General features: G+C 45.2%; 1 protein-coding gene across 1 annotated transcript in view; it reads right to left on the reverse strand.

Annotated features, from left to right (window-relative positions):
* The window catches only part of ntn5 (netrin 5), a 26644-nt gene extending 6542 nt beyond the window's left edge, over positions 1-20102 (reverse strand). The window contains exons 1-4 of the mRNA XM_063187242.1: positions 20015-20102; positions 5242-6728; positions 3496-3684; positions 258-407 (exon numbers count right to left, since the gene is read on the reverse strand). Coding sequence (XP_063043312.1) covers positions 258-407; positions 3496-3684; positions 5242-6715 — 1813 coding nt within the window. The 5' untranslated portion in view covers positions 6716-6728; positions 20015-20102. The remainder of the gene's footprint in view (positions 1-257; positions 408-3495; positions 3685-5241; positions 6729-20014) is intronic.
* Positions 20103-25237: the final 5135 nt, after the last annotated feature.

Consider the following 25237-nt stretch of genomic DNA (forward strand, 5'->3'; position numbering starts at 1 on the left):
ATGTGATCAGATCATACACTTTAAAAACTTCATTTATATTCATACTGCATCTGCATAATCTGCCTTGAGAAATATTTATTCATCATGACAATGCTATTATCATACTGTCATATTTCTTCTGTTTTACAATTTATAGACTAAGGTACTTGAGTACTACATACAGTCCTGCTAAGGGAGCCTGTGCAAGAGTTCCAATGTCCCTGGAATAAGTCTGTGCACTGCATACATTGTAAATAAACAACGTTGAGATTGCTTACTAAGGCATGGCCGAAGAGGTGATCTGCCCTGCTTGTAGCCTGGGGCACAGCGGTTGCACTTCGGTCCTGTCACGCCCTCCCGGCACAAGCACTGGCCCGTCGACTGGTTACACCAGTGACCCACTGCTCCCAAAGGGTGGCATTGGCAAGCTGGATGTGAGAAATCGGAGGGAGAGACAGAGAGAGGCAGGGGCAAGAGAGGGGTTGAGAAGGAAGAAGAGAAAACGTATTTTAGCCAAACAAATATTTGAGAGGTCAAATGAGACACATGAACCAAGCTGAGAGACAAAAGCTTGCAGAATAGACACAAACTAACTACAGGAAAATGTGCATATTTTAGGATTGTAGACAAAATAGAAAGACAGTGCATCATCATTTTACACGTTGGCCCTCAATGTTTCTGGGATTTCTGAGCAGCCTGTTGACATAAGCAAACAATGAAACATTCAATGGTCAATGTAGATTCTTGTACATTTGGAGATTTGGAAACTAGCAAGGGGGGGGGGGGGCAATCTCCCCTATTCCCTCTAGAAATCAGACAAGGCAATCTGAGGCCATGACATGACGTGCCCGGTTACTGTCAAGGTGCTGTAGGCCAACAGCTTCAGCAGGCCAGTGGCATTACAAAGCAACAGGAATGTGCATGCTTTACTAGCCATAGCCAATAGGGCCAAGGACAGATTACTACACGGGCCTACCGGGCCCATGCCCAGGGACCCAGGAGCCAAGGGGGCTCTACAGCCCAAAAAACGTCTGTGCTACAAACAACACTTCATGATTGGTCTACTGTATGTTCTCATATCGTGTTAAAATTGCCCTTTTAACTATCGTGTTTTCACATTTTCTCGTGGGAGAATCCCTGAAACTCCCAACAAAAACAGAAAATAAAAACCTAACCCCTTTGCAACTGCACTTGTTGTTCTGTATATTCCTGTGCACTTTGTATTTGCTTGTGATGTTGGCTTGATTATGTCCTGTTTTGAAAGTCCCCTTGGTTATAAAGCATCTGCCAAATGCAATGTAATGTAATGTAAAAAGGCCATCTACAGTAACATCTCCGCTTAGCACCCAAAACATTTGGGAACCTACAGGGGGGGGGGGGCATTTCTTGCTGTCTGGCCTTGGGGCCCATGGAGTCATCATCCGTCCCTGAGTACAGTGGTCTCTGTTTAGGATCAGCAGCGGTATTTTAAACAAAGCCAACAGCCGCGGCAGGCCCGACTAACAGCTAACCTTCCCTAAAGTGGAATGAATCTCAGCTTGGTCCAGGAAGCTGGTAAAGCGTGCCACGTGTAAATGCAAATATTTAAACATAGCATGCCCTCTCCCAATAAATAAGGTTGAGAAATAAAACATCAAGCTGTCTAACACTCCACATCAATCCAGAGGAGGTACTTGAAAGTCAGGTATAAGGAATGACACAAGAGATTACACAGTTGTTCGGAAATGTTACCTCCCCTGGCAGATTTTTTTTTACCATTTGTCAGAGAATATGAATGACAAGTCAAAGGTTTTGTATTTCTATCATTGTTAGGCTAGTGTTTGTAAGAAGCCACTTGTTGCCATAAATCATAACTTCGGCCATGGTATGTGAAGTGTGGAGTGCAACTCTATGACCTACTCTGTATGCAAGATCAAAACAGGCAAAGACTATACACACACACACACGCACACACGCACGCACACGCACACGCACACGCACACACACACACACACACACACACACACACACACACACACACACACACACACACACACACACACACACACATTCCATGGAAATATGCACTTCGTCGCCACAGGACAGTTATAGTTGGGCTTTAGCCAGAGCTCCCCACAAGCCGAACTAACACGTGATAAGTCAAAGGACAAATGTCAGTGGAGATACCAGGACCGCCACCATAGCCATAACAAAGACTAACAGACAGACGAAAGGACACACACATGCGCGCACACACACAAACACATGTGCGCGCGCACACACACACACACACATACGCACGCACGCACACGCACATGCACACACACACACACACACACGCACACACACACACGCACACACATTAAAAAAGAGAAATATGCATGTGTGTTCATCATGCTGTCTGTGATGTCTTCGTGTTCATGCTAATACATCCACTTCTCACATATAGGCCTACAATATGTATACACACTTTTTTTCTGTGAACCTCCTCTCACAACCATAGTCTATGTCTGTGTGTCAGAGCCCCGATGGGAAATAGAAAACGATATTGGTAGTGATGCTCCGCACCACAACCGGTATTTTTGCCCTTTGGTCGCCATTGCAAGAGTGTTGGTTGAGAATATCACTTTGAATTTGAAAATAAAGTAAGGCTCTGCAGGCCAGATGAAATGGCTCAGTGGGCCGCATGTGGCCCCCGGGCCTGAATTTAGTAAACCACATATGGGCTAAACAAACAATCTCAATGGCAAGGAACATCTGCAGACATTCCTAGAATGCAAACCAAACACATTATGATGACATCAGCACCCACATATTCACATTCACACACATTCAGACGCCCCCACACACACCACAACTTGACATGAACTATTTTGCTCCCCAGCCACTGTGGCTAGTAGTTTTCCCCTGTGACGAGCCACTCTGCCTTACTACTAGCCAGAAGTTTTTTTTTTTTTTTTTTGGGGGGGGGTCAACTTTATTTGGACAGTATAGCGAAGACTGGGACAGGAAGCGAGTGGGGATAGAGAGACGGGGAAGGATCGGCACATGACCAAAAAATCAAACCCCGGTCGTCGGCGTAGTAACCAAGTGCCCTACCGTTAGGCCACGGCATGGCCAACTTGACACATTTTTGCTATCATATTTTTATTACCATGATGCAGGCCTATGGCTAACAGGCTAAGGGTAAAATTTGCGTTCGAATATACATTCCTACATGAACAGAGACCAGACAAATAGAAACTGAGTGAGACACTGAGGTTTGACTTTGACCGTATATAGGCTACTCTGATATAACATACCTAGGAATTGGCTATGTGCCCGTGAAATTGAAATCTTTACAAGCCACAGCCAAGTTTTACCCATTTTTGGCTGGTTGGAAGGTGCCAAAGCCCTGCCACACACACACGCACGCACGCACGCACGCACGCACGCACGCACGCACGCACGCACGCACGCACGCACGCACGCACGCACGCACGCACGCACGCACACACGCACACACACGCACACACACAAATCCAGTGAGTGACTGACGTTGGCAGGTCTTGCGGTGCGCGAGGGCCTTGCTGTGGTCTCTGGTGTAGCCGTTCTGGCAGAGCTGGCAGTGGCGTCCGGTGGTGTGGTGGCGGCACTTGAGGCACACCCCGCCACTCTGGCGGCCCGACTGCTGATACAGCTCCATGCTGAAGCGGCACTTGGTGGAGTGGCCATTGCACTCACATGCTAAAGAAGAGAAGACAGAAGAGGGATGAGTGATAGTCAGTTGGTCATTTTGTTGATATCTCTATGCAAAGTAGACACAGTATCACAACAACAAACTGTATCAGAGGATGCACCCTGCCCCATGGCTGGAGTGGTAATCTAGCATACAGGGCATTTTCCCACTGGGATGACAGTCCTCAGGGGCCGATGCTGTTGCTTTGTTGTGCATTTGTGCTTTGTGGGGGTTTTGTTCTTAGAGACCAGCCAACCATTTAGATGGGGCAGCACATTGGTCCCTCTTTAATGTAGACAGTGGACTGAGCCAACCACAATATTGTAGGAAAAAAACAGGGGACTGTGTGAGAGGCTGGCCTACACCAAGAAAAATGTCCAAAAGAGTCCAAATTATGAAAATCCAAATATATTGCAATATGCATACTTGTGCTGAATGGTATGACACATAATTCACATTTCACAATATAATATACACTCACCGGCCACTTCATTAGGAACACCTCTCTAGTGCTGGGTTGAACCCCCTTTTGCCTTCAGAATTTTTAGAGTCGTTTATGGTGAGCCTGTGTAAATTGTTGCCTCATTTTCCTGTTCTTAGCTGACAGGAGTGGCACCAAATAGTTTTCTGCATCTGTAGCCCATTTGCCTCAAGATTTGATGTGCAGCGTAATCAGAGATTGTCTTATGCATACCCCAGTTGTAATGAGTGGTTTTTTTACTTAATGTTGCATTTGTATCAGCACAAACCAGTATGTCCGTTCTCCTCTGACCTCTGCCATCAACAAGGCATTTTTGCCCACAGAATCGCTGCTCACTGAATTTTTTTCCCTTTTTCGAACCATTCTTTGTAAACCCTAGAGATGGTTGTGTGTGAATATCCCAGTAGATCAGTCTTTTCTGAAATTCTCAAATCAGGCACCCACAGCCATGCCATGTTAAAAGTCATTTAAATAACCGTTCTTCCCCATTATGATGCTCGGTTTGAACTCTATCAGGTCATCTCTGCCATGTCTACATGCACAAATGCATCGAGTTGCCACCATGTGATTGGCTGATCAGAAATTTGCCTCAATGAACAGTTGTAACAGGTGTTCCTAATATAGTGGCCGGTGAGTGTACATTGGTAAGATATAAGCAATTCCAGGTGTCTTAATATATACAGGAGACATACTTCATGGGCACTGATATTATAACAGTCAGCCCATGTAATGTAAGCTCACATATTGATATTAGGCCTACATTTATGTATGGGTAGAACAAAATGGCGGCTGTTAAGGGTACATATGACTGGTTATTGACATACAATTTAAAGAGCCTGTGAAGTGAAAGTCAGATTTCATTTGGTTATGATCGTCCGTTATCTGAAAACTATCAACACTTCGTCTTTGGTGTCTAATTCTGACATGCACTGTGAGGGGGGTGATTGTAGTGTTGTTCTTAAATTTCATATACTATCAATGAGAAATGTGATGGTTCCAGCAAATATATGATTTCCAGGGATACAACAGACATGCAGGCGACACAGGACAAATGATCAGATAGACACATGGGGCCATGACTCACGGACGCACGGGTGAGGCTGTGACGGCGTGGCCCGTTGCCAGGGGCGATCATAGTAGAAGGGCTTGCAGACGTCGCAGTCGGGCCCCGCCGTGTGGTGCTCACACTGGCACACCGCCTGGCCTTGGTTGTCGCGGCGACAGCGCGAGGCGTGCCCGTTGCACTTGCACCTGCCGCCCACCTGCAGATCAGAGAGGGAGATGGGAGGACGCGATTGGGGGGCCGAGAGCGAGGAGGGGGGAAGTCTCTGGAGCAGGTCTCTGGCCCTCTGTCGAGAGGTTGAGCCTCTCCTTTCGCCGTGGTTCCTTCTCCTCCGTAGTTCGTGGCCTTTGGGGCTCCTCCCCTGCCCCTCGACTGTCCAATCACAGCGTCCGTCCTGGCAAGGCGTCCAATGTTGGCTTTCCTTTTTCCTGCCGCGCCCCCTCACCTTCTTGGATGAGGTCGGAGTGTCCGTTGTCACGGTTTCCCCTTCCTTCCTGGTTGTGTTTTGAGTGTCTTCCTGTGAGCGGGACTTGTTACCTCCGTTTCTCCTGGAAGCTTTGCTGGTCGCCTCGCCTCCTCTCCTGTTCTTCAAGCCCTCCCCCTCCATCTTCAGGATCTCCTTCTCCTCCATCATTCCCCACAACAGTCCATCTCCTCTCGGAATTTCAACAGGAGTGTCACTCTCCGCTTTGGTTCCGGCCCTCCACCTCAAAACCCCCCCTCCCGTGACCCCATCCGTAGCCCGCCCCCCAGATTCCCGTTTTTGTTCAGCTGCCCTGCTGACGGGCTTGTGGAAGAGCACTCGGATGTCTGTGGCTGTCACCCAGTCCTGAAGTACGGGGCTGAAGTCCAGGTCAGCTGCCGAGGGACGTCCGTCCAGGGTGGAGAAGGCCAGCACGGCCCCGCCGCGGTGCTTCTGCAGGGGCCTGGGATCGGAGCACAAGGGCTCGGTCTCCTGGTGCCTGTTGAGGGCCACGGTCTGGGCGGGCTGGCTGAAGACCCCCGGGCAGTTGCTGGAGTAATACTGCAAGGGTCTCCAGGTGTGGCCGTGATCCATGGACTTGAGGATGGAGATGGACTGGCCCTCTGAGAGCTCCACCTGCTGGCAGAACTGCAGGCTGATGTAGGTGATCTCGAAGCGGCGTCCGAGGGGAATGGTGATGGCCCAGTCCCCCTCCCATGGCTCCCCGCTCAGGCAGGTGAGGTTGTGGGGGTTGTGGAGGTCGGTGAGGGAGCTCACGTTCCGGTTCAACCCACCGCGACTGGGCGGGTTGCTGGCCAGCACGGGGACGCCATAGGCCGCGTTGATGAACTCTGACAAACAGTGGCGCGGGCGCCCATCGAGGTGGTAGCAGGGGTCATGGGGGGACGTCCAGCGGAGTAGCGAGTGAGAAGGGGCACTGGCGGGGGAGGAGAGAGATGGAGGGAGGAATCCAGATATGATGAGGAGCAGGGAATAGAAGGAGGGGGAGGCAGGGGGATGATGGAAGAGCATGATGTCATCTGGCCTGTTGAAAAGAGGAAAAAGAAGGTTAACAAAGTTATCTTGAACTAAAACTTTCTTCCTTCTGTCAAAACCCCAAACTCTGAGGCTGTTCCACACAGCTTGGTAAATCAAGGTGTGGATATAAGACCACCAGATCAATACCCTGTCATAGACAGCCCAAACTCCAGTCCTGAGCCCCATTGAAGACCTCTTCAAGAGGAAGATGAATGGTCACAAGCCATCAACCCAAGCTCAGAAACTTGAATTCTTGCACCAGGGATGGAATAAAGTCATCCTAGAACAATGTGAAATACTTGTGTAAAGCATACAAATATGCAAGTGTGTTCAATCAAATATTGATTTCTAAACCATTCCCAACTTAAAACATTACTATTATGTTTAAAGTGAATATCATCTTGTTCTCTTTGCCTATTTGATGTCTGAAAACATTGCATAGTTTGTGTAATATTGACCATTTGTCATTTTCTGCTAATTAAAGAGTAAATGTTCTCAATAGTTTATAGAATGAAACAACAATGTTCAGTTTACTCAAACACATACCTATAAGTAGTAAAATGAGAGTAACTGATTATTTCGAAGGCTATATCCAAGGCTATATTTGTACTTTTTTTCCGAAATTCACTTATTATTCTGCAAATTGCAAGAAGGCTCCAAAATATACCAGCATGAAATGCTCAGAATGCTGCCACTATTTTTTTTATTGTCACAATCTTGACTGACATAATGCCTATAAAATATACAAGTCTCGACATTAGAATGGCTCAAAAAGAGAGAGAGGGAGGAAAGAAAGATGAGTGAAGGGAGCGAAAAATCACAAACAGATCCGGGGTGGATGACAAAAAGCTGGAGTAACAGCTGGCTCTGACACAGCAGCAGCCACATGAATCATATTTACGACCCATGAGGAAGTGTCTGTGTATACAGAGAAACAGAAAGGCCAGAATGTAGTTCCACAGACAGACAGACAGGCCGGCAGACAGACAGACAGACAGACAGACAGACAGACAGACAGACAGGCATAGATAGATAGATAGATAGATAGATAGATAGATAGATAGATAGATAGATAGATAGATAGATAGATAGATAGATAGATAGATAGATAGATAGATAGATAGATAGATAGATAGAATAAGAGTGTCCCAGTGCACACACAAATGTCATACAAGTTGTTAAATTGGATTTCGAAATGAATTGCGCAGTAAAAGAGACAATAATAAAGTGATGGAAAGACATTCAGAATGACAGCAAGAAGAAGACAGATAGATGCACAGAGATTCGAGGAAAAGATCAAGAGGCAAGATTTATAGCACAAAATGGGAACCATGTACATCGGCCTTGAGCCCTCTCATCCGGCCACTTTCCCTTGTGCTCAGAAGAATGTTTGTGTGCCTGCGTGTGCACGTGCATCTGAATCTTTCGGTCTGCGTAGTTTAATGTCTGAGCAAGAGAGATAATGAGTATGAATGTGGGCCCCAACAATCGGCAGGCTCACTTTTCCCCTTTTCTTTACGAGACGCTGACACGAGGCATTTATTAATCTGTCGCCAAAGCAATCTGATACTGACAGATAAGACAGCGGGTGATGTGGGTTAGAGACACGGCAAACAATAAGCCTACTTTCCAGTCAGCTGTGATCTATGGCTGTGACAACCCTATTGGGTTTATTAGAGCCTGTGAGAGCTGAGGGAGCGAACTGAGGTGAAGATTCTCACCAATGATACGACTCCTCGTTGGATTCTGTCAACCTATAAATGTGTTTCTCACAATGTTAAGCTTTCTTGTTTTCTCATCTTGTTTGCTGTCACCTCATCTCGTCCACGTACGACATCACCCTACACCCCACCAATAAAACCCCAAGTCTCTCTCTCATGCACGCCAGAAAGTGGGCCTGCATGCACACACGTACACGCTGGCACGCACGCAGACACGCACTCTCTCTCTCTCTCTCTCTCGCACGCATGTACACACGCCCACATGAGCACATAAGCGCGCGCACACACGCAAGCACACACAAGCAAACACACGCACACGCACACGCACACGCACACGCACGCACGCACGCACGCACGCACGCACGCACACACACACACACACACAAGCACACACGCACACGCACACACACACACGCACACACACACACACACACGCATTCACACACACGCACACACCCTTTCCTGAGATCACCTGCCTCCTTTGGTTTCTGGAAATATTCCTAAGTGCTGAAGATTGATGGAGCCCTAACAAGCGTTTGACACTGACAGCAGAGTCAGCAGGGATGAATAAACTAACCCTTAGGAGAGGGTGTGGGTGATATTGAGAGAAGGAGAGGAGGAAGAGAGGAAGAGGGGGAGCGGGCAGAGGAAGGGGGGAGAGAGGAGGGCGAACGAGTCACCGTTCTCAATTAGAGCAGTCGCTGAAACATGACGCCCTCCTCTGGGTCAGGACAAGCGTGAGATAAATAGACACACTGTACACACACACACACGCACGCACGCACGCACACAAAACAGATACAGTATACAGCACATACCCAATATAACAATAAGATATACACAGAGAGAGCGAGAATAAGAATGAACAGAGAAAGTGTGCAAATCACTGATCAAATTGGCATACAAAAGTCAATAGAAAACAAGCGATCTGTTATCTGTTTTGGTTGCCGTCCGACTCCTTGGCAACCTCATGCCCCTCGGTATCGCAATATAGGTAGCTGGTCTGTAGGGGAGCGGGTGGGGCAGGTGTTGAGCGGCCCAACTGTGACTCCCGTCTCCCCATGGCACATTCCGAGGTCCAATGTGCAGACACCACCACCACAACCGCCATCCCCACCTCCCTCCCTCCCGGTGGCATTCCACACGTGTTGCAACATGCCCCAGGGGAAACCGGAGCAACCCGCCGAAAAACAAACCGGATTAATTAATCGTCTGATAAATCACATCTTCCTCTGGACGAGCTGGTGCCAGTGTATCCGTTCAAGGCTGTGAGGCGGTTCCGAAGTCAGAATAAGACAGGAATTTGGAAATGTAAGCTGAGGGAGAGGAGGAGAAGAGGAGAGGAAGGGACACACCATCATAAGATAATCAGTCAGATCTACAGATGTTATTGGCAGATAGGATTCTTCTTGGATTGCGTATTTGCTAAAGGTGTCTTTGTCAACAAAAAGCTACTGTATAGTTCATGTTTACAGCTTTGTCTTGACCTTATCGTATACCACACCCAGTTGCTGAGCTCCCAAACTCTAATCAATATTTGTCTTGCAGCACATGATCTTTTTCATCTGCAAGGTAGCACGTAATAGCACGTAAATGGTAAATGAATGTTTACTAACACATACTGGAGTTCATCATTACTTGTGCCTCCACCTAGAGGTATAGGCCTACTCCTCTCAGTCTTCAATTATCTGGAGTTATCAGTTATCTGTCCGTCACAGAGTTTGTGCTATAACTTTTGCATCGTTGCGTAATAGATGGCAACTACCAAAGTTTGATGGTAAAATGGTAGTCAACCTCCCTCCCGAAGTTGGTCTGAACCTTTAGCTCAGCGGAATCATACTGTGCCTCCCTTGCCTGAACTGCAGCATTTCCTGGTCAGTCATGGGCTCAAGCCCTGAGGAGGATGACCACTGTAATACTGGTGCCCTGACCCGGATGGGACTGAGTTTTAGGGGGTGTAACGGAGGACAACTAACAGAATTTGGTGGTAGAACGTTAGTAAACCTCTCTCCCAAAGCCTTATACAGTATCATGACACTGAGCTATCAATTTGAACATTTAGCTCAGTGGTATCGTACCCATGCCGAACTGTAGTGTTGACTGGTAGGTCGCAGGTTCGAGCCCCACATGGTGAACTAGCACAGGATGCCCACGGTTACAGTGACAGTGAAAACCAAGGCTTTTGTACGAAAGTTCGGAAGAAGCATAATGAAATTTGACATGCCCTAATTAACCCCTGCATCCTATTTTCTGCTCAACTGTCATTCGTCGGAATTCAGCGCGAAAAGATAGGCATGCCTATTTAACCACCTGCATCTCATTTTCTGCTCAGCCATCATTTGGTGGAATTTCAGCGCAACAAAATTTGGACCGCCTCTTAATTAACCACAGAGCATTTATTATCTGCTCACCTGTCTCCAATCAGAAATTCGCTTTCTTGCTCGCACCCAACCGCCTCCATTCTGCCGATGTTGGGTGTCCTGCTTCCTCTCCTGTTCATCTGCTCTCTGACCATCATCGGCGGGGGGGTGTCTCAGTGACGCCTCGTACTCCCGATAATGTTTATCGCATAGACATTTATGGGGCTTGGCAGTACTTCAGCACCACGACCAGCGATCTTGCTTAATACGCCGCACAATCCTACCAATCTCAGCTTCTCAAGTGCCAAAAATTGGGTTCTCATTACATTGTATGTGTTGGTTGGCGGGGCCCTTCCGATGACTTTGTCCCAGGCCTTGCCAAAGCTGTCAGCAGCCTTGCATGTACACTTACGAGTCCTAATCCCATGCAATCAAAGTCCTGTCCCACCCCACACACATGCCCTCGAGTGCATGCCATCACACACCGTCAGTGTAGTCTCTTTCTCCCACTGCCCACGCTTGCTTAACAAGGCACTCCATGCCCAGGCCAAACTCATCACTTTGCACTTGCATGCACTGGAACCACTTTGGAACAATGCTGCCCACCCCCCCCCACACACACAGTGAAGTACACTAGCCTGCATTTTAACAACATTTTTATAATTTAAGTTACGTAAGCGAAAGTACACTACCTGCACATGGGGTCACTTTGTGTTAATGTCACCAAATCAGTTACATGATATGCAGACGATGCGAATTTCAAAGTTTCGAATCCATTTCAATCAAAATAAAAACATCAGTACCATGCTTTGCCCAATGGCCATACACTGTATGACTATGTGGTAGGCCTACACACAATTTGACTAAATTTGTCAACCATATATCTCCACTTTTCATGTTTTTTTTTACTTATTCATTTATAAATCACTATTTTCTAAAAGATCAGATCATACACATATAGTCATGGAGACGGACCAGTAGTGCTGATTTATATTTTATAATGACTAAAGAGCGAATATAAAATAACAAACAAAATAGTGGAGGTATGAGGCTTCCGCTGGACAGCGTTGACATGAAAGGCTGGGTAAACACCCGGATGACGGATGGTGACACTGTAGCTGTAAAGGCTAAGCCTGGTCTGTAACGGTGAGGGCCCCCTGAGACGGAGAACAGATCCAGGAGGAGTGAAAGAGAGGTGCAGGTGGCTAAGGCTATGTTAGACTGGGCTGGGATGGCTATAACTGCTGTGCTAGCCCCCTTGGCTATATGTTGCTGTGAGGTTGGGACAGGCCTCTATATTAAAGCGCTAAGAGTGAAGGAGCGGGCGGGTNGGTGGGTTGGCATTCCTACGGCATGATCCGCACTTGTTCTTGGTTACATGACATTGCTAATTAAACATAGCTCATTACAAGCGCAGACAGGATTGATGGTCCCTAGGGGGCGCCGTAACAGGCCTAAACAGAGAGCCACATTTAGCTCTCGGGGTGCAGTCCTTCACGAAGTATGGGGGGAGGGGGGGTGGAAAGAGGCTGAGGTGAGGGGTGGGGGAGGGGGTGAGGTGAGGGGAGGGGAGGAACGGAGAGGATAAGGTTTCCAAGATTTGTCCTATGCTTTCCATAAATTCACACTCGGAGCCGGTCGGAAGGTGATGGCGGCGACTGGAGTATGGGTCCAGTTAGGCAGGTCTTTAAAGACGATCCTAGTGCATCTGTGCATTCCCACGATAAGTCATCAGCGAGTCAGTCAGAAATGACCAAAATGACTTTGTTTGCGTGCGAACGGGTGAGTAATTGCATTGTATGCTGTATGTCTTGGGCGGATTGGCATGGCTGCCTCTGACCTGCCCTGAGTCTACGACATTACAAGACATTTATTCTCATTTATTCTCAAGTAAAGAAAAGTTGTTTTGCTTGGAAAAAGTCCGAAAAGGTTTGGTGGTAATAACACAAGATTAGATTCTAATAAATGTACATCATAAAAAAATATCACTGGTAGGATATTTGAACATTGACCAACCAATGAAATTGACACCGAGCCACTTGAGCATCTAACTAATGAAATCAACACAGATTGATAAACAGCCCCCCCCCCCCAAAAAAAAAAAAAAAAACGACAGTGAAATCAGTCTCTGCATCTGAACATCAGGATTTATTTTTAAAATCATGATGTCAAAAGGTGAGCTCAACACTATCCCTGGCTGAAGGGACCTTTAAGTTCCAGACCTATCGGTGGTGGAGGCCTGTGAGTGTGGACCGGAGGGCTCCGTCTGAGTGCTAGAAAAACACCTGATGACAGCCGTCGGCATGTTTACAGCCTGCTGAGACACTGCCCTGTGAGTGTGTGTGTGTGTGTGTGTGTGTGTGTGTGTGTGTGTGTGTGTGTGTGTGTGTGTGTGTGTGTGTGTGTGTGTGTGTGTGTGTGTGTGTGTGTGTGTGTGTTTGCCCTGGCTGCTGGCTGGACATGGTGGTGAGGCATGTCTGTTTCTCTCCAGTGTGTGTGTGTGTGTGTGTGTGTGTGTGTGTGTGTGTGTGTGTGTGTGTGTGTGTGTGTGTGTTTTGCACACAAGGAGCCGGCAGCACTTGTTAGCGAGACCTTTTGCTGGATGTCTTGCCCCAGATGTCTCCAGGGGCCTCTGCTACTCCCACCACCCAGGGCCTCAGCACCTGGCGTTGGCTCCAGCCAACTCATGGTACTAGCCAAAAGCTTTCCAAGCACACACTCGAAGTCCACTGTGCACCAAAATATGTATGGTATCACCCTTTAATTCTATTTTATCACAGAGTTCGTCTGACTTCAGCACACAAACATCAGCTGCCAAAGTGTTCAACAAAACAGCAACCCTACTGTATGTACTGTACATATTTGAAATTCACAATGCATTTGATCTTAAGGCGTTTGCAAATGGAATAATTTCTAGGTTACTGCTGGTTTAGCACATGCATACCATCCAATATAGGTTACTTGTAAAGTAAATGTAGGACCTTCACATAGTCCATGCACTGTTTAAAGTTATCGAATTACCACGTGTTTCTTGCTGCGCTAACAGGACTTTAAAATATTAGTAACTCAAATAAGTGTACAATGTTATGCACAATATTACTGCAGTCGTTTTGGGGTTTTCCGACCCGGCATCCCTTTTTAGAACCAGTTTTGCTCATTTCACACAAGCCATCACAAGTGTCGGAAGAGGAAAAGGCTGCACGCACTCCACTCTCAACGTTCCATCACATTATCCAGTTTTGACATCCTAACACGGAACAGTCAAGCTGTCAGTCTTCCTCTCTGCGTCTTTGTAGAAATGTGGGCTGTGTCCAAGTGATTACTCTGACCATGAAAACATCCCCTTGCGCTGCCCTTGTGTTTCCCTCAAACCTTGTGGCCCATGTCTTCCACTGATCCATGTCAATGTCTGTAGATATGTGTAAATGTCTGACATTTGTAGGCTATATGATGTATATTCCGCTGGACACTTTAATTTCCTTTGGGATCTGTAAAGCACCTCTGTTCTCCTACTCTACTAGAGGAAAATGCATGATATTTTTTTTACAGATCCCACATTCTTGTTCCAAGACATCCAAAGCCCCATTTTTGCCTTTACTTTCCAGCATGTACATACAGGGTAGAATATACTCCACTACCCATTTCACCTGGTGACTGTGATACTATGCTAAATGAGTGTTTATTCAAACAATACCAAATTCAATCAAACTACATAATGGTCCCACTGTTAAGACTCCCGAATACAATCGATCTGTTAACCGATTGATTGTACACACACCGTGCACCTACGTAAATATGACATCACAACATGATAGACCAGGGGTGAGCAAACTCATATAAGCCTACATGTCAGATATTCACATTAACCCATTCTGCACTACTACTAGCTCAACTGCGTACAGTTCTTCCTGGTGATGACTGCTATCTTACAACTGCATGGATGACTTCACTCGTTAAGAAAGTTACAGTGGTCTGCAAATGACCCCTGTCATACAACACTATCGGTCCTGACCACCGGATCTATAAATTAGCTTTTGTCATCACTGACCAATTTGTCTGACTGAAGTTAAATCTTATAGCCAAAAATACATTCACTATCAGTCAAAGTGGAAAGTAAGTTTACTTTTCTACCAGCCAAACTGAATTTTCATCAGCATTTGGCCGGCTGGCTGGTGTTAATTTAGAGACCACCCTCTGCTGTCTCTGCCTGTTTGTTGTGGTCCCAAAAGTGATTATATGGTGTGTGTATGCTGTGACGTTCTCTGTCTTTAAGATGCCCTCCTCCTGTATGTTTATATATTGGAGGGGGGGGGGGGGTCGTACACAGACGGGGGACATGGGGATTCCGTCTCACAGTCTGGGGGTGGTTTGAATGCAAGATCTACTGCATTGTGTTGTACAGTATATTATGGCAATGCATGTCAAACTAATAGTAAACTTAAAATGAATTACAAACTTAAGCATGAATGGGCAGATATCACAAAACTCTGGAATATTGGCCAGAAATCGCAAAACTCTATAGAATAGAGCAGGGATTCCCGAACTTTACCATGACAAGGGTCCCCCTATACCAGTAGATTACAGCCGAGGCCCCCCTGACAGTTTTCTGTGCAACCGCATTCCTAAACCCAAGTACTACAGGAAACACAATACCTACAGTAAATGGTAAAGAGGAACATAACACAGTCTACATCAACCTGCCCACACAGCAGGCAGTGCATGCACATACGTTAATATTGTCATATCTTTGCAATGCCAACTGCTCACGTTTTGCAAATTTGCTGCCATGGTAATGCTGGACACTAAAGTATATTATAGGATATAAGACACCTGTGGGATGCAACTAGAAATGTGACAACGAGGGTGGCAAATAGAATTCTGCATAGGGTCTCATAAAGGCTTGAGGCCCTAGCCTGTAATGTTTTGTTAAGTTCAATGACAATTGTTAATAAAGTGTTAATGCTTTTCAAGGGACTGTTACTCTAAAACATAACCGTGATTTTTTGTGAATTCAAATTTTTTAAGTGAGGGCAATTCATATTTTTCAGAAATTCACCCACCCTCAACACTGACACCACCCCCCCTTGGGTTTTTGCACCCCTGATCTTGACGTCACTTTCTCCCATGCACAGCGGAACGGTATAAAACCAGCTTTGGGTGCAGACCCCTATAAAGATCAGAGAGAGGGGGGAGAAGTGCTTGATTTATTATCAGTGATATAATTAAACATCTTTTAAAAGCTGAACAGGAGCAAGACGGACTCTATACTAAGAAAGAGTATTCCTTCAGTGCTGGAGACAGTAGTAAAACGCCATACGATCGCCATCTGCCCCATTTTAATTCCACAATAAACATGCGCAGTAAAAGCTGAACATGTCCGCAAACAGCAAACATCTCAGCTGGAAAGCGTTTTAAAAGGCCAGAGAGGAAGAGATACCCTCCGTGGACGAATTTTGAGGGGAAGAGTCATTCAAGAGAGTGCCGAGGCGGGTAAAGAGAACACGTGAAAATGCATGCATGCACGCACACACACACACACACACACACACACACACACACACACACACACACACACACACACACACACACACACACACACACAGACAGTATGTAGGCACTCACACATACAATGCTCCTTCTCTTCCTCCATGTCACACACGCACGCACGCACGCACGCACGCACGCACGCACGCACACTCACACACACACACACACACACACACACACACACACACACACACACACACACACACACACACACACACACACACACACACACACATCTTTTGCAGTGACCCTCTCCTCTCCGTGGTCTAAAGCCCCCAGCTTGTAGCGGGTTGTTGGAGCATTGTAGAGAGCAGATGAGCAGGATTTGAGCTGTCTAACACGTTTTAATGCTTTAACATTCCTCGTCATGGAGAACACACCCAGGCAGAGCTGCATAACTTCCTTAAGAGTACACACACACACACACACACACACACACACACACACACACACACACACACACACACACACACACACACACACACACACACACACACACAGCAGGGGACTGACAGCAAGACCAGTCTATTTTCCTCTTGAGTGGGTGTCCGCGCAAACACACACGCTCGAAAGCACAGACATTCACACACAAACACACACACACACACACACACACACAAAGAATTATTTTGCCCATTTATCTTACTATTGTGTTGTGTTTAAATGCTAGCGCATAGTGTGTTAGCATAAAAAATAGATTTTTCCCAAGGCACACTTGCATGCTGTCAAACTTTCACAATCTGTCTCCTTTTACAAGCTCAAGTTGGGTTTAGAATACATTAGATGCCATCCATCACTGGCACAGATGTGTTTTTCTAAGCAAAACGGTGAGAGAGAGAGGGAGAGAGAGAGAGAGAGGGAGAGAGAGAGAAAGAGAGAGAGAGAGAGAGAAGGAGAGAGGGTGAGTGAGAAAGAGACCGGGGCACCTGTTGGTTCCTGTCAGCAACTCACAGCAACACCTTTGTTAATTTCCAATTGTCCTTAGCCTGCTTGGGGGGGCCCAAGACGGACCAATCACGTCATGCAGAGAGAGAGAGAGAGAGAGAGAGAGAGAGAGAGAGAGAGAGAGAGAGAGAGAGAGAGAGAGAGAGAGAGAGAGAGAGAGAGAGAGATATGGTGTGCTTGTTCGCATTATTTTGTATTTCGTAATTTGTTGTAGGCCTATTTTTTTGTTGGCACTATTAAATTAAATGGAAAGTGAGAAAATGAAAAAGAGGTGAATGCGCCATGTTCTAATTCCAAAACAGCATTTATAATTTGCTCCAAGGATGTTATAGCACCAAGTAATAATCTAATTTTAGTGGCTGTGGTGAGAGAGGTAGGCCTACTGTACAGGAAGTGGATTATCACCATGCTCATAAGTTTAGACAGAAAGCCACTGGGTTTACAGCTCACATCGCTCTGTTCACAACTTCTAAAGGCAGTGTTGATATATAGCCGATGATTTGATTAGATATATGGTGATACAATGGATTTAGGCATGAACATAGCTGACCGGCTTCATTTCCCTTCCTCCACCAACTTTAGATTTTGACAAGCCTACATTTGTAATAGGGCTGCTATGATATGACTTGAAATTAAAAATTATTCAGCTCCCCACTTGTTATATTCCATACATTGCTTGCTTTGAGTCAGAGGCGTAATATAAAGGGAGGCGGGGAGGTTGTGCAGATAACCCTGATAGCAAAGGGACGTTGATTCGACTATCGATTATCGTCAAATCAACGCAAACCAGCGCAGTGCCGTCGATTCATCCTTCATTGAAAGCTGTAGAAGAAGAAAAGTGGACACAACTTGTTCTCTTCCCCAATGTCAATGTTATGCTGGTTGGCAGTGAGTCCAGGTGCTCAGGGCTGAGATTGCAAAACAAACGCAGATGAAATTGGGACGAGCGTCTCACCCATGCCGATTCGAACACAACACATGCCAAGGATGTAATTGGGCACATTTATCATGTGTTCATAATCATGTAAACATGTGTCAAACACATCAGAAATAATGTAGGCCAAAACAAATTAGGCCTACCTGGAAATGTAGCTATCCATTCAACTTTTCTCAAAGTTTGTTGTGTATTTTATCTTATTTCATCTAATCACTTGGCAAAACGGTGATTTCTATTTTCACATGACCTAGGCAGGAAACGGTCAGCAACTGAGGTGAGACATTGGGGAACATAAAACAGCCCAATAAATAACCAATATATCACAACTGAGGAAACGTGACAGGCAATAACTGACCAAACGCTCGAGAGAAAAACAGCTGGCTTTACTGAAACAAAGGAAATGAATTTTTTCCAATAAAACAACACGCAGCGCGCGCAGCGCCACACCATTAAAACAGATTTGAACTCTCTGGACCGGTCGGTGTTAAAGGTCCACTAGGTTAACAAAATTAAAGTTCTCTATACGTATACCTTTAATATTCTACCCCCTATGCAGTCGAATTCTGGATGAGTTTTTGAGTAGACCTAGCCAGCCATAACTTTTATTATGATGATGATGATTATTATTATTAGTAGTAGTATTATTACAATTGTTATTATTTTTATTATTATTATTATTATTATTATTATTATTATTATTATTAGCCTATTATCATTATGCTATTATTTTTATTGGGCGTACTGTTTTTGTTGTTGTCGTTGATAGGCCGATTATTATTATTGGCATTCTTTTAGTAGGCCTATTAGGTCTATCCCAATATCACTATCAGCAAAAAACATTATGATGAATAACAACGAACACTGACTGCGTGGGTTCACTGACCCTTGTCTTTCACCGTGGCAGATCTTAACGAGGCAGATCATATTAATAAGCATAGGCTATACAAAAAATACAAATAAAAAGAGAATTTAATTAGAATAAATGACTAATTCGTTCCTCGTTCAACCCTCTACCGCAATTTAAAGTTGGTTTTGGCCTTTATCCCAATTTCTGTTCGCACAGATGTATTAGGTTGATGGCTGTGTCTGGCAATGGGCCTATTAATTAATTGATAGCCATCAAAAAAAGGGGGTCACAGTTCCACTTAGGCTACAGCAAAAAGGGCCTAATTGTTGTAGCCTGCGTTGCCAATAAAATGCCACTAAAAAGATAAAGCGAAAAGGCCACGATAGGCTACATAGGCCTATGCCAATGTCAGCAACTTGTTGATCATCTGGTTGATGAAAAACAGCATTTAATTGCTGTAAGATATAGCCATATATCTGACGAGCACCCTAATTTTAACCCAAGTGCTTGCTTTAAGACAACCAGTCATGTCCCAATTAAATACAGAACATACGCGCCTTTACGCAAAATAATCTAAACGTCCGTTACTTGATTCTTACCTAAAAGCCAATATCTAACCAATATATAAGTCCAATCAACATTTCCCTGACTATCCAGCACTTCCTTGGCTACTCATACATAGGGCAATTATTTCATAATGGGTTAGCCTAGCTATACATGAGGTAAAATACGAGTTAAAATGAGCCTAGGGAGGGTGCGTTCTATCACCAGCTCTAACCAATCAACTTGTCAATGCTGAGTTCCTTTGAAACATGTAAGCTATATCTCCAAATGTAGGCTACGGACAGTGGGAGAACAGTCAGGCAATGGAAATAAAGAACATGCGTCCAAAGCGAACAATAAAGAACAAACGTCAGAAATAAGTATTCTACTCACCATGTGCGTGAATCGCCTGCGTGATCGCCTTCATGCGAACTTGATCGATTCGCGCCGACGGCAAAAAGACCTGCCTAGGCTACCCGCCCGAGTCTACTGCTTCGGAGTGCGGTACTGTAATCGCCAGCCGCGGCAGGGGACGTCTTGCCATGACGTCAACTCACACACATTGGTAGCCTACACCCGAACAACATCTGCAAAAGGTTGTAGAAGGGGTACGCGGCGCTGGCGGGTATTTTAAAGGATACGAAGGTGCTAAAGGATGCGCCACCAGCAACCGCGTACAGTCAGCAACCTTGGAACACACACTTGAAATAGTATAACACTTGCGCAAAGTTCTCAGAGGCGTTCTCGCTCGGAACTTTACGCGAACTCTGAGTGAAAATAAGGGTGCTGCAGATGGAAAAGAGGTGGAGCTGATAAATGTCAAGAGGAAAAGTATAAGAGAATTATGGTGGAGAGATCGCGGGAAAACGCGTAAAATTCTGCGCCTCGGGTAGATGAGCGCACGTGCGCGTGCACACCTCTGTGTTGTGTGTGTGTGTGTGTGTGTGTTGTGTGTGTGTGTGTGTGTGTGTGAGAGAGAGAGAGAGAGAGAGAGAGAGAGAGAGAGAGAGAGAGAGAGAGAGAGAGAGAGAGAGAGAGAGAGAGAGAGAGAGCGCAGACAACCTAAACGGTAGAGAAAGGCAGGCTACTCTAAACAAAATAAAATTTTGGCTTTGGTCATCATCCGACGCGTCACCACCGTAGATCCCGTGGCACAGGGTCTAGGGAGCATATAAAATCTGCCCACAAAAAAGGGAAAATGCTGAAGGGTTTTATAGATTGCATGGGTCCAAAGGAGAGGGCGGTTGAGAACCTGTCTTCATCACTGCCAAATCACATCACATCACTGACACGCACCTCTGCGGATCTATCAGTCTACAGCTCAGCGCACATACTACACAACATTTCGTTCCTAGCGCAGTTCACCATAGCAGTGTGTAGATTGTGTAGTAGACTGTTTTAAATGAATAAATAAAAATAAAAATGTCTTATAAAAATGTTATAAATCTTGACCTATCTGTCGCCATTTACGAAATCATGCGCCATGGCATGCAAGCAAAAAATGATGGGGGTTGTGTTTCCAAAAGGTCCAAAGGTCGCACCAATCAGCCATTTCAACTTCTCCTGAGCACATTATATTCACAATTAACAGCAATCCAAAAGAAAAAATGCTTGCTCCAGCTTTGTTTAAAAGGGTGTATGGACTTACGCTTTACTTTAATTGTCACATTGCTATTTGTGAAGAGGGTTCTCCCACCCAAAACTGCATTCGGGTTTGATAAGGGTTTTTTTTTTCTTCCCATGAGTGATTTCATATTTCATAGCCCAAATGCACCGCAGCAGACATACAGGAATGCAATTAGTGGTTTGGACAGAGGAGTTGTTTATTGGAAACTCAGAAGACAGTGCATAGCTGAGTGAAAGGTATGCTGTTTGGTCTTGATTGAAGTGTTATAAACTGGCCTGTGGCCAGCACAATCAAAGAAGAGCTTAATTTCTCAGAGGAGGTCCTCCCCCCACCCCCACCCCACAAGCAATGTTTTTATTATCATCATGTTTCCATGAAGTCTTATTGGGAACATTCCAAGACCCCTTAAAACAGCGTGCCTTAAATACAGGTGGTTTTGATGGAGTTTGATTTGTTAGGTAACTGCACTTAAGTCAGTGCATATGTTTGGATACAAAGCAGTTGAATAAAAAAAGAGACTTTGTTTGGCGTCCAGATTTGATCCATTGTTTTACTGCACGAATAAAATGTTTTTCAATGCATTACAAAGAGGGCTATAAAATCTCCTTGTGAAGTGCACAGCTCTCCACAGTTTAGTTCTGAATTAATATTGGACAAGCATTCCTAAACATCTGGAGGTAGACAGTCTGCATCTCTCTCTCTCTCTCTCTCTCTCTCTCTCTCTCTCTCTCTCTCTCTCTCTCTCTCTCTCTCTCTCTCTCTCTCTCTCTCTCTCTGTGCACTTTCTCACCCAGTGAAAAATAGGCTAGGAGGAGCAGACAAAGCATTAGGCCATTTCTTCCTGTTTGAAAGCGAAACCCCTGTATCGCTGAGAAAAGAACACAGCCAAGAATTTGATAACCAGTGAAGATCATTTTGTGTAATCTTTAGGCCTATTATCTGGAGACAAACAAACAGAGACAGAACAACAAACAGAGACCCCCACTACATTCAGAAATGTATTGAAAGTGAGTTAACTTGACATTCTGTCCAACAAAAAAACAACAGAGCAAGTGTGTGCATCACAAGGCAGAGAGTTAGGAAAATCCCATTGACCTCCGTGTTCCATTTTTACACAAAGATGGGGGCACATGGAGCCTTTGACACACCGATCGCCATTCATAAAGTAGGGTGCATTCCAATATGTGGACTCCCGTCCTCCGCTTGTGCTTGTGGCCTTGCGTTTTGCTGATGCCCCGCTTCCGTGGAGAAAACAATAACGCTGTCAGCCTAGCCACAACAACTTTTGGGGGACTCTTCTTTATTCACCATCCCGATTGCAAATGAGAAAATGACATTAGAATTGTGCTTTTGCAAGATATTGAATTCATTTTCTGTCGTCAGTGATGTCACCACAAGGTCACAAGCAGGCAAGTGAGCAAGGGAGGACAGGAGTCCGCATATTGGAGTCCACTCATATAGTTCCAAAATAGTTCCAGGAAGAGGACGTAGAGCACAGAGAGTGTGATAAAGGTCAATTTAATTTAATTAATGAACAAAATTCAAAAGACACCGCACACATTACTGTTCTTTTTCTTACTTTATTTTTCAAAGCGAACAACCCGTTTCACCCAGTGCGTCATGAGGTTCGCTCGAAAAGACGCACTGGGCGAAACGCGTTGTTCGCTCCGAAAAATAAAGTAAGAAAAAGAACAGTAAGCAGTGTGCTGTGTCTTTTGAATTTTGTTTATTGTTCACCTTCTCCTGCCTCATACCTGCACCTGCATTGCTGAGGGCTTGTGCACAAGGACTCTCTTGAACTTTGTACATTCAATTAATTTTAATTCATTTTACTTCATCTTTGTAGTTATGTAGGGTAGTGTTATGGTCTCCAGTGAAAATAAAGCAGCTGCCTGGAATGATTTGAATCTATGTTAATCATGTGAATTAAAGGATTAGCAGGGGAGTCAGTGAAAGCAAAGCACCAGAGAAAACCAGCGAAATAATAAATTGTCTTTGTATTGTCGAATTTGAAACGTTGGTGTTTCTGTAGGTTCCAGGTGAGGTTCCAGTATCAGATCATCCACAGGCATGTACAGAGGCAAAAAAATAGCCTTTGTGGACTCTTTCACTGGATGACTCAATGACATGGATTTCTGCATGAATTGGGCATAAAATGTGTTCACTACAGCACAAAGTCACTTCAGCACAAAAATTAGGCCTACATTTTCATTTTTTAGGCCTAAAATATGTTTTTGGTCTGTTAGACGTTATTAGTGACAGGACAGTTTGAGAGAGGGACAGGGGGATGTTTGGGGGAGAGAGACGGGTAAGGGTCGACAAAGGACCTGGGCTGGAATTGAACCAGGGTCGGCCACAAAGCAGACAAGTGCCCTACCGTTAAGCCTACGGTATAGGGCCAGAGGCGATTCTAGGGTCAGGTGGGGCCCCAAGCGAAAATGCAAAAGAATGAACATTTGAACCAAAATCGCCACTACTGTGGTAACGTATGGGCTGTTATTCACTATCTAGTGGCTTGGGGGCCCCAAGCGGCTGCCTGCCTTGCCTGGTGGCAAGATGCGCCTCTGGGTAGGGCCCATTTTCACTTTTAAAGGCTCACAGTGCAAGATGGAAAAAGTATGAGAGCCCCTTGGGTAATGATTTCTCCAAGAGGTAATTGGAGGCAGAAGTCAGCCAACTTAAGGTCAAATTAATATAACGATAACACAATGAACAGTACAATGATTCCTGACCTGATACGATGCCACAGCCTCACAGATCTCCTGCAGTTCCTTCTCTCTCTTCTAAATTGTCCTCAGAAATGCAGTTCTTGTCTTCTGTTTTGAATAGTTTAAACACACACACAAAAATGGTTTTGACCGACGGACCATCTAGCCAACAGATTGACTTACAATATTATTTGCACAAGGGGGGTTCTTTGGATGTAACTTCAGTCATGCGTCCTTTGCAAAGATTAATCTGCCTAATTCCAGAACCCTCAGATCATTGGATTCCACATCCAATCCAACACCAGGTCATCTAATGGTTAGATGGTGGCATGGAGAGGCCTACAAAAGACTTGCACCTGCTGTGAAGTTTGGCAGAGAAATGTCGATGATCTGAGTGTGTTTAAGCAAGGCTGGAATTGGGCAGATTCATCTTTGCGAAGAACATGTGACTGAAGCCACATACGCTCAAAGTTATCTTCTGAGAAAACTTGCTTCCCTCTATTCTAACAAGGTTCCCAAACTCTGTGGATTGTTTCAGCAGGACAGGCTCCATGCCATGCAACTGAGTCCATGCAACTGGCTGGAGGCCAACACATCAAGACCCTGTCATGTTCAGCCTAATCTCCAGGCCTGAGCACAACTGAAAACCTTTGGAATGTGATGAGGAAGCTGGATGGTCACAGGCAGCCCAACAAAACATGTCATCAGCACATTGAATTCTTGTACCAGGAGTGGAATAAAGTCATCCAAGAACAATGTGAAAGACTGGTGGAAAGCACATCAAAACACATGAAAGATGTGACTAACGGGTTATTCCATCATTTTTTTAAGGCCTGAAAAAAAGTGTGTAACAGAGTCTTCATTTATCAGAGTTGGAACTACAAGTACCAATTTAGTTGTACGTACCAGCTAGGCCACAAGAGGGAGACAAACCCCCCTCTGGAACTAAAATTCACTGATGACAAACAGGTTCATCAAAGGACAACAGAGACCGGACACAACATAGCAGATCTAGTACCTACATATATAGATGAGAGAGACTTTATTAATCCCCACAGGGGAAATTGAATGAGATATATAATGAGAGACCATGAATAATCATTGTCACTGTAAAATATACTGTTAATTATACTATTTTATTTGACATTACAATTCTGTGGTACTTACGGGCCTTATTATGGCGCCCACCAAGACATCTGTTGCCCTAGTTGACCACCTTGTCTGCCTATGCCTATCGTCAGCCCTGCATACACAAAGGGGATGTACCATGACAACAGGTTT

This window comes from Engraulis encrasicolus, chromosome 21 (assembly GCF_034702125.1).
Source record: "Engraulis encrasicolus isolate BLACKSEA-1 chromosome 21, IST_EnEncr_1.0, whole genome shotgun sequence".
NCBI classification, from domain to species: Eukaryota; Metazoa; Chordata; class Actinopteri; order Clupeiformes; family Engraulidae; genus Engraulis; species Engraulis encrasicolus.